Source organism: Azolla caroliniana, unplaced genomic scaffold (assembly GCF_043228905.1).
Source record: "Azolla caroliniana isolate FFs.n. ecotype wild unplaced genomic scaffold, voAzoCaro1.0.p SCAF_2, whole genome shotgun sequence".
In the NCBI taxonomy this organism is placed as follows: Eukaryota; Viridiplantae; Streptophyta; class Polypodiopsida; order Salviniales; family Salviniaceae; genus Azolla; species Azolla caroliniana.
In genome coordinates, this window is record NW_028230437.1 from 21,372,774 (window position 1) to 21,383,718 (window position 10,945).

A 10,945-nucleotide genomic window follows, 5' to 3' on the forward strand; every position below is an offset into this window, starting at 1 on the left:
CGAAGGAGGCTTGGGAAAATCTCCATAAGGTTTTCGCCGCAAGTACCACGACTTGGAAGCTGCAACTCCGGCAAGAACTCAACAATATCCGGCAACAGAACATGTCGATCACTGACTACACCACCAAGATCAAGGAGATCTTCGACTCGCTCGGGTCCATCAACGTGACGGTGGACGAGGATGATATGGTCCAGATTTGCCTCGGTGGTCTAGCCCACCGGTACAGGCCAATCCGAACATCAATTTGCACCCGGGAGAAGCCATCGTCCTTCTTCGACCTACGATCAATGCTCATCGTTGAAGTGTGCCGACTCAAGAAGTCACTTTATGGCCTGAAGCAAGCCCCCCGTGCTTGGAATTCGAAGATCACGCACCGGTTGCGTAGGATGGGGTTTGCGACCTTGAAGTCGAACTCTTCGTTGTTCATCCAGAAAGGTGTGAAGTTTTGCTTGTGTACGCTAGTTGTGAGCATTACTTTTGGTGATTGATGTGACAATTGGAAAACCATTGACCGAGTAGTGGAAAAGGTTAGCTTTTAATATTGCATGTTGTAATAGAAAAAACAAACTTAAAATCTACAAGAGGTTCTTAAAACACAACAATAAAACAACAAAGTGACATGTAAAAGAATAGAACCTTACTATCCCTATGGATGTTTTCGCATATCCTTTATGTGGTGTTACTTCCAGAGTTTTTAATATAATCTACATGCAGTGCAATAAAGACATGACCTTTTGTTTATGTACATCAGCTATGGATGTTACTTTTGGTGAGTAATATAACGATTTTGAAAAACACTTACAAAAGATGTGGCAAAATCCACCCCTTTACATTTGCATTTGGTATGGAGCTCAGAGATGGTTGGTCAAATGAGAGGATAATACTCCATTCTAAATGCTTATAATTTGGTCTTTGAAACATATTCATTCTATAGCTCCTCCCTACTCAAGGTTTTCACATGCCTCTTTTATCTTTTGGATTGTTGATCAATTCATATTTTTATCATGCCATGCATAAAGGTTCAAATCTTAGTAACTACCTTTAGTAAAGGCACATTTTTAGTAGTCGGGTCTCATTATTCACACAAAGCATTAAATCATGCCTAGCAAGAAAAAATGATATGTTTAGACAAATAGGAAAACAATAATCGACATTATGATCTCACATCAATACCCCTTTAGATGTGTGAGATAAGATTGGACATCAAGTAACTAGGTATATATACACCATTGTACCTTGACAAAGGAGTAATTGGACCCTCAACTACCACATGACACAATGACGTGTAAGAGATTAGAAATCTAGCATTTGTCTTGATATTTTTTGTTGTATCCTTTACAAGATTCTTTTTCTAGCATTTTAAATATGATGTACATATTGCATAGTAAAAGTGTGAGTTTTTTCTTATATAGGTTATCTACAAACATTAATTTTTGGTGAGTGATGTGAGAATTTCGAAAAATGCTTACTAAGAAGTGAAAAGAGTCGATTTTTACACATGAGTTTTGTATGGGGTCCACAAATGCCCCATCAATTGTGCATATAAATTATAATGTTACATATTGAAATAGAAAAACACAAACTTAAATTTCACAACAAGTTCTTAAAACTAGGAAATAGACGGACAGAGTGATATGCAAAAGAAAAAAGCTTACCATCCTTGTGGATGTTGTTATATATTGTGGGTTATTTCTAGAGTTTAAAATATAATATACATGTAGTGCAAAGAAGATATAAGCTTTTGTTTATGTACAATAGGTGTGGATATTTATTTATTTATTTCCCAAAAAGAAGCTACTTTCCCATTAGTTGGGAGAGATTATTACAAAAAGACTATACAAGGTGGCTTATACATAAATCAGGGAATAACCCTCCAACCGAGTTCAAGAATATAGATTGCATACATATCCTTTCAAATTGACTACTTAATGTAAGTAGGCACCTATAGCTATAAAGTATTGCCCTTCATCACCGACCAGTATGAGCTGGAACCTATGGTCTACATTAGGTGTGGATATTATTTTTGTGAGCAATGTGACAATTTCGAAAACACTTACAAAAGATGTGGCAAAATCCACTCCTTAACATTTGCATTTGGTTTGGGCCCCATGGATGTTTGATCAAATGAAAGGATAATACTCTAGTATATTTTGGTCTTTGGAACATATTTGTTCAGATATGGCTCCTCCCCACGCAAGATTCCCACATGTCTCTCGTATGTTTTCGATCCTTGATTAAGTCAAACTTTCGTCATGCCATGCATAAAGGTTCAAGTCTTGTTACATCATGGCACAGTATTCAAGTGATGCATAAAAAGTGGCATTTTTTTTTACTAACCCATGCACGAATATTCAAATCTTGACACTCTAGGGGCTTGATTAAAGTCAAACTTTTCTCATGCCATGCATAAAGGTTCAAATCTTCGTAAAGTTACATTTTTACTAACTCGTACACCATGCATTGAGATTCAAATCGTAAAGTTTAGGGGGTTGAATACATGTTCTTACCGCGTTTTGTTATTATCAATGTAGCCTTGTAAAACCCAACGTTTTTTTATCACCAACATTCCAAGGCAATGTGAACAACATGAAACAAAAAATCAATAGTATATATATAGTGATTATACACTTTTGAAGGAAGACCTTTACTAGTCCTAACACAGATGTCAAATCTCAATTTTGGTATTGAGTCCTATATATATATATACTCTCTTTTTCTTTGCCCAAACTTTACTTATCTATAGTTCCTATCCTAATCTGTATATTCATTCCGCTCTTTGCTCTTCATGCTCACCATTAGCTAATTGGTACCAATTGGTTGCCATCTACAATGACACATTATTCCCTATTGCTCATTATTGCTACTATCATTTTGGCTGTCCAACCACTGCCCAATGTTGCCGCAACCAATGACTTAAAAATTCTAGTTCCATTCAAAATGGGGTTTCAAGAGTTTGTGAATTGGAGTTCATCGGATGTACCACATACATCCAATTCTACCTTCAATTTCTCCGGCTTTTCCGTTGAAGTCTTCCGACAATGTATTGAGAAACTGAATTACAGCTACACGCTAATTGGATACGGTGATCGAAACCAAACCCCTAACTATAATGATCTCGTGCAAAAGCTTGTCTCTCAGGTACTTCTTTTTTTTAATTAAGTCTAGCTAATCATAATGAAATTTAATGATTGTCGGATTAAATAGGATAAATAATTCAACCTTTTGATTGTTTATAATACATCCAACTACATTATCTATATGCGTTCAAGCATTTGTGTGTGCTGGAATAGATGCTGGAAAATGCATAAGGGATCATGTCCATGCTCGGGCATTGTATCATGAATAGAGAGAAATCACTAAAAATATATTGTCCATGGAATACCTTGAAGTTATACTGAACAAAGGCAGAAATATATCATTACCCTAAATAAAATAGTTAACTCCCAAGTATGGACTTATGGCTATGGGCACAACAATCCTCATAACAGAGACTCTTGAAACTCATCAGGAATGTTAACCTATGTTTTAAATTTTATGTTAGTGAGTAGAGGATGTCACAAAACTAGTATTATTTTTTAATTAAATTTCTCACGTAACAATAATGCTAATTAGGATTAGTAGCTTGCTTATATTGCATCTTAATGGTTCTATCTTATGTAAGTTATTCAATTATGGAAATGCATGTCACGGGGGGGTTCCATAAAGTTGGAATAGAAAAACATAAATAAATAAAAATCATGGTTAAAAAGAAAAAAGAGAGTAACTCATTTTGCAACCCAAGCATTACATTTAATAAAAGCAATTAATGGAATGCCAAGCTTTGAAACTTTCCTTTTACAATTTTGTCTTTTGTGTGCTCCAAATTCCAAATTGATATTACATGTGGTCCAAGGTGTTTGTGTTTGTTTCATGTACTCACAACAACTTTACACTAGATGAGATCTCATTGGACATCACATTTCCATGTAAATTTCTTAGAGTCTAGGTTGAAAATAAGGATTTGTGATCTAAATCAAACAGTTGATTTGAAAATACCAAACAAATGTGACTTGCATTTTGCTTCGGTGTTTGGAGAAATCTGGGTTTGCATTTACCAAATGGAGGAGGAAATTGTAAAAGAAGGAACCATAATGATGTTCAAGGGAGAGAGATTCTTCAACCACAACTCTTGAAGAGGAGATTTTCTTAGGCAAAGGTCTTAATGAAAGGAAAGCTTTTGGAGAAGAGAGTCATAGCCACCCAAGAGTATAGGACTTCAATGTCATGTATTAAAAGCTTCTATTGTAAAATCTCATATGACATTATAACATGGTGTGCATATAGTATGGAACTTAGAATATCAAAATATATTGAATGAGAAAATCTTCTCCTTCAAATTTATCTCAAGGACATCAACATTAGTCATGGGATCTTAATTGTACCCAATCATAGTCTTGTTTGTGCCCCAACTATCTATGAATCCACCTATGGGATGTTATCTATCTATGGATCCTCCTATGTCAATGATAGTTTTATCTCCTTTCATGACGTAAGCACAACCTTGTTTGTGTGATTTCATTCCAATTTATGTAGGCCAATGTCCTTAAGTGTGTAATTTCATTTTAATCATGTTTGAATGAATGAATACAAGTAATTTGGTAGCGTTTGAATAGACGTCTGGAAATCAATTCCCATATCAATTAAGCAATGTTTGTCTGTCTTCTCTACTAACTTATTCAAATTGATGTGTCAACTACTTGACAGTGATATATAGATGGCATCCATGTTTTTTTTTATATTATGGTTTTGCTCATTTTTACAAATAACTATGGATGTTTCATGGTATGATCAAAAGGAGGTAGATGGGGTCGTCGCCGATTTGACAATAACTAGTGACCGATTAAAATTGGTGGACTTTACACAACCATATATACAATCAAGCCTCCAAATGATCGTGCCACTTGAATCAGAGCCTAACATCCATTTTTGGATACTATTAGCCCCCTTCTCTAAGGACCTTTGGTTTAGCATTGTGGGAATGTTTGTGCTCACCATCATTTGTATCTTCATTGTGGAGCATTATGCTCGATCTGATGGTGAAAGTTGGAAAGCTACACTCTCAAGATCATTCTGGTAAGCATTCCTTTCCTCATCACACTATTTCCATCAAATAAGAACTTTCAAATGGCTATATATTATTAGTCTATGATTTAAGTGCCTCTCCCATAGAGATGCATTAAGCGAGTTCTTAATGGAACCGAGTCTTCCCTAACCCCATGTGTTAAAAACTCCAAAAGGTTTCTCCAAGAGTACCCAATGGCTTATGGCTCCCTTTCTTCAAATGTTCTTTGGTAATTCATGATAGAGTTCAATGATTGTGCCTATTTTGATCAATCATCCATAATGTTGTAGTTCACCCCTACATGTATTAAACCCAATCTCTAGCCAACTATAGTAGTTCTTGGGTTATAGAGGCCTCTAGACGTGGTAGAAAAACAATGTCCTTCCGTGAACCTTCGAAACTTTTTAATGAACTCCATCTTTTATGTTCGTACTTCTATTTGGGACAAGAAACTAATTGGAATTCCGCCATTGACATCAAGTGTGTGGATGGATCTTGTCTATCATGCAGCTTCAACGTTGCGTTATTGGAATGACTAGGTACTTGGCCTATGTGTCTACATATATGAGTATTATGATAAATGCCTATTGATTAGGTGCATGTTTTTGGACTATCGATTTCTTGATCAAATGAAAACATTCGGAGAGCTTCATGCTTGATGACCTTGAATAGTGGCCATAAACAAACACAATCAAAAGAAACATGACATATTGAAAGTTGAACACCTTGCATATACACATCTTGGTCTTGTCTTAGAAAGAGATGTTACTCTCAACTTTGCAACTCAATAATAACATTACATATAAATGCTTGCAACTTTGTGCAATGAGCTTAAGAAAACAAAAATGGGGAATTGGACATTGTCTCTTTTGGGGAAAGTTACTGATAGTATTAAAGATAGTGGCATCCCTTTGTTTGGTTGGAGCTAGTATAACACCAACTCGATAAGCTATTGGTAAAAAATGGTAAACATCATAAGTGGGTATGTAACAATAATAATCAAGAAGGAAATCATGCAAGGGTGACGGTTTCTTGGTCTACATATGTTAATTCGTTGCATCAAGGATTATTGGGAATTGTTTATCCTTTATAGAAACCAAGCGCTTGCTTGTTAAATTGGCGATTAGGGAATTATTTCCAGGACGAAAACCAAATGTTGATCTACGGATTACAACGATTTTGTCCCAAAAATGGTCGTGATTGGGAACCTAGTATTCAATGGAATTTCGTAGAAGACAAATTAAATATACAAATATAACCTGAATCTACAAATAACAATTGGTCAAACTGAAATATAGCAATTGGTAAGTCGCATTAAAGGTTCGTATATTTGGAAGGATTTCTACTTGAAGGTATTACAAAATGTGAAAGACATGCTTGCTCATACAATTACCAAAATTTAGAGAGTGATTGTGCATAATGTAGGAGGTTTTTTGGATAACACAAAAGGTGACATTCAACTAGCAGAATTAAAATGTTTGAAGTACATATTATGCCTTATGGGATAAAGGTATATTTTATAAGTAATTTTTTATGAGGTGTAGTACATAGAAATATTTATTTAAGCCAATAGCAAGAACTTAAACTTAGTAAAAGAAAAACATGGCATTACAGTTGTGCGTACATAATTTCTTGTACAACCTCAAGGCATTTCTTAATACTAAAAAAATGTAGTATCTTTTTCCGAAAAAAGGATAGCATTCAAGATAATGCTATGAATCTTGGAAGGATTAGTTAAAGTGTTGGTTTTTGAACTTGTTACCAAAAATTGGAGCCCTCTTTCACATGAAATCCAACAACCTCCTTTAGGCTTTGCATCATACCCTTGATGAATTTGTTATTGGATAAAATACGAGATTTGAGGGTTAACATATGTTTCCCACTACTAACATACGTTTTCAACTCTTTTTCCATTCACATGGACTTTTTGGATCTATTATATGAGACACATATGAATAGTGCCTATAGCGTGATTCAAATAATGTTTGAATCACGTTGTGACTGAATCAAATAGAAGTTTAAATGCTCACGCATTGACAATGGTGCAAAATTCTTGCTATGCACATGGTATTTTTAGTAAGCCACTGCTCCACACATTCCACCCCCACATTAGGCCCAAATTTGTAAGAAATGTCATGTTATTGATACATATGAATCAATAACATGTTATATTAAAGAGATCTTAGAAAGAGAATTCTAGAACACTGAGAATGACTCAATTTGAACACTCCAAAAAGCAACTTCAAAAGTTCCTGAAAAAAGCCTCTTTCCTATTTGTTCAAGGAGAAGCATTTTGGACTATGGCGAATGTTTAAAAGGTTCAAGATTAAGATAAGTTTTTCCTAAAATGACCTAGCTAGACAAATGAAACAAAAGACACAAGAGCACAATATTAGCATGATATTTTATTATGGTTTCAAATTTCAACCATGGTTTGAAGTCATCCATTCATGTATCATTTGATAAATAGATCAACTTTGAAACTTTCCGGTTGGGATTTTCCTTTATGCTCATGTTTGAGGGTTTTGATGTGAAGCTTACAATTACTCGAAACATATTGACTTAAATTTGAGCCATGTAAGAAATGGCATGTCATTGATATACTTTTGCATCTAGGTATATGAAACAAATTTGGTAGATATTAACGTATAAACCATCATCGGAAGAGATGTTATTGAGAGGATTGTAGATTGCTATTGGTTGCACAATTCAAAACTGTGGTTTGGGAAATTATGAACTTTGTCCTAAATTATGAACTGTGGCCTCCTTCCTATTGCTAACATTTCAAATTATGCTTCCTATTGCTAACATTTCAAATGCATAATAAGAACTCAAAATTTGAGATCTTGATATGCCAAATGATGTGTGTGCCACAAGATTTTGAAGACGCTTCAGAATAAAACATTGAATATGGTAATAATTCTTGGTTATGGCAAGAAAGAAGAAAATAATTTATTGTTTATATAGAAATGTTAGGTTTATGACCGTAGATGGACGAGAATGATAGACTGAAATACACAGAACAGAAAAACAAAATACATAGTACACATGTTTTACATGGAAACCCTAAACAGGAGAAAACCAAATTTCACAAACTATGCCTACACTCTCTTTCTCTCTTGTCTCCTTCCTTCTCTCTGTAACACTACAATACTACAACATTCTTCTCACATCCAACGTTTTGCCCTAGCTCCACTTATATATGTTGTGTAACAAGTTATTATTATATTATAATAACAATGGTTAATCAGCCAACTGGTCGACTTGAGTGTTCGACCCACAAGTCGACGGTCTATTCGATCCAACTAGGCGACTCCTTTTGTCGACTATTCAATCGGTCCAACCAACCAACTTTGTATTTGACTGTTAGGTCGGTCCGGCTAGTCAGCCTATTGTCTTTCACTTGAATCAACCATCAATTTAGTCGACCCTCAAGTTGACTTGTTGGTCGATCTGGTCGACCCAACTTCTCGATTCTCCATTCCTTCCAATCAGTCGACTACCAAAGCAGCTCCTTGGTCGATCCGGCCTATCGACCTGACTTTGATTATCGACTTCTCCCTTTAGGAGGGACAAAATCCTAACAAGAAAGCACACAATGGTTGTGAAAGTGATGATGTATACTTTGATGACAATGTGAACAAAAACCAAGTATAGAAATGGGGGAGAATTTAAGGTTTCCCTATCAAATATATTGCTAGCAGAGGATATGTATTATCCTAACCATGGTGAGAATATGAAAAGGGAATATGAAAATCATCTTGAGAATGTATAGAGGCCAAAAGTTTCAAAACTCGTGCTAAGCCGATTGATACTCATGGAGTTGTAGGTCCACACATGGTCTTGGCATCTCACAAATAGATATGTACCCACCATGTATTAGATTGTGGAGGGCTCCCTTGTTTTGAGGAATCCATGTCATGTGAGGATAACCACAAATGCAGTGTCTCATGAAATTTGAGATAGTTGCTTTATCCAAAAGCAAAACTTGTATTTTTGTAAACTACATAACTCATTACCATTTAAATAGGTTTATAATTAAGATGAACCTTACCTTAGCCAATCCACTATTATAATATTCATGACACCTTTTTAACATTAAGCTAGTTATCACTCAATATATATCATTGTATTTGTGCTAATTATTGTAGCATTTCGTATGATTATCAATATAGTTTTTTGAATGACAACCAAGTGACTAGAATGCATTAAGGTTAGGTTGTAAGTATGTATTGATCTAGGTGTACTATAGTTAGAGAGGTTCCAATATTGTAAAACCGTTCATGTTCGGCACATGTCATCAGTAAATGTTGTTCCGAAATTTGGTATTTAAATGACGTCATCCGTGACATTTGTCAACATTCTTGATGTTGTGTCATGGATATCTCTCTATCGTTCTCACTTATTGCTGGTTTTTTATCTATTAGACAATATGTCTTAATCTTTCCATTAGGTCTTATTTCTACATATAAGAAAAAGGGTCCAACAACTATTGTTGGTTTTATTGTAGCAATGTAATGTTAGGAACTTATTTCTCTTCAAGATTTTTGCATTAAACTCCTAAACATAGAATTATTTCTAATTTTTATACTTTGAATTTTTTAATGCCAATGTACAGGCTCACATCCATGGCAATATTCTTTTCCCATAGTAAGTACACATTCCAAAAATGCACAAGAGTAAAAATATCCTCTCAATTTAAACATTTATACCATGATATCATATACTAATAACTCTCTAAGAAAAGCTCTAGACAATTGAATATTATTAAAACAATTGCAATTCTTGACCGTAGGAGAGAATACTACGACACACTTAGGTAAAGCAGTGATACTATTTTGGCTTGTTGCTGTACTGATATTTACATCAAGCTATACGGCTAGCTTGTCATCAATAATAATAGCACAACAACAACAACAACAAACTCCAACCATTAGAAGTTTTGAAGACCTACAAAATTCTCAATTACATATCGGATGCCAAGAAGGATCATTCACACTAGACTACTTGAAGAATCGCTTACATATTTCTTCAAATAGGCTTATACAATTGGATACTGACAAGCAATACGTTGATGCATTGAATTTGAATGAGGTGGCAGCAATTATTGATGAGTCACCTTATATAGAGACGTTCCTTACAAGCTTGGGATGCAACTATACGATTGTTGATTCAAACATTGTTTACTTTGGTGGCTTCTCTTTTGTAAGTGTTGTTTATTTAATTGTAGCATGTCATCTAGTTTTATTCTTTAATGCATGCCATAATAATGATACAACCAATACATATAATACTTTTGAGACAAGTACTCAACTAGCGAACTTAATATATTTAACTCACATGTCATTATTTAATTACATTGATCGAATCAAGTCACTAAATATTTATGTAGGATTATCTGTCGAAATAAAATGAACCAAGTAACCATGGTACAAATAGAAAAGCATGTAAATACGCATTTAAAATATAAACTAATATCATAAGGATTTCCCTCTCATCTTGCAGGCATTTCAAAAGAACTCGCCCTTAACAAATGATATGTCACTTTCTATCATATCTCTAGAAGAATCTGGTGAGCTTCAAGAACTTAAGAATAAATGGCTTGGTTCACGACAATGTACAACAACCACTACTACCACAAAAATGTCTTTCTATAGTTATTTGGGTGTACTTTGTCTCATAGTTGGATTATATCTTGTGTGTGTATTACTAAGATGTTTGTGTTGTCGATCCTCATCAACAATATCACATAGTCGTCAAGGATTTGTGGAAATGTCTGAGAATCGAAATCAATAGCCTTTTCAAGCAAGAAATAAAAATATATCAATAAAATCGTTTAATGTA

General features: G+C 34.6%; 1 protein-coding gene across 1 annotated transcript; it reads left to right on the plus strand.

Moving 5' to 3' along the window:
- The first annotated feature begins 2,691 nt into the window (after nt 1-2,691).
- LOC147867572 (glutamate receptor 3.3-like) lies at nt 2,692-10,945 on the plus strand. The gene is made up of 5 exons (XM_087315349.1): nt 2,692-3,138; nt 4,835-5,112; nt 9,720-9,751; nt 9,897-10,306; nt 10,607-10,945. Exons 1-5 carry the CDS (start codon nt 2,830-2,832, stop codon nt 10,895-10,897), a joined length of 1,320 nt encoding a protein of 439 aa, XP_087171475.1. The 5' UTR covers nt 2,692-2,829; the 3' UTR covers nt 10,898-10,945.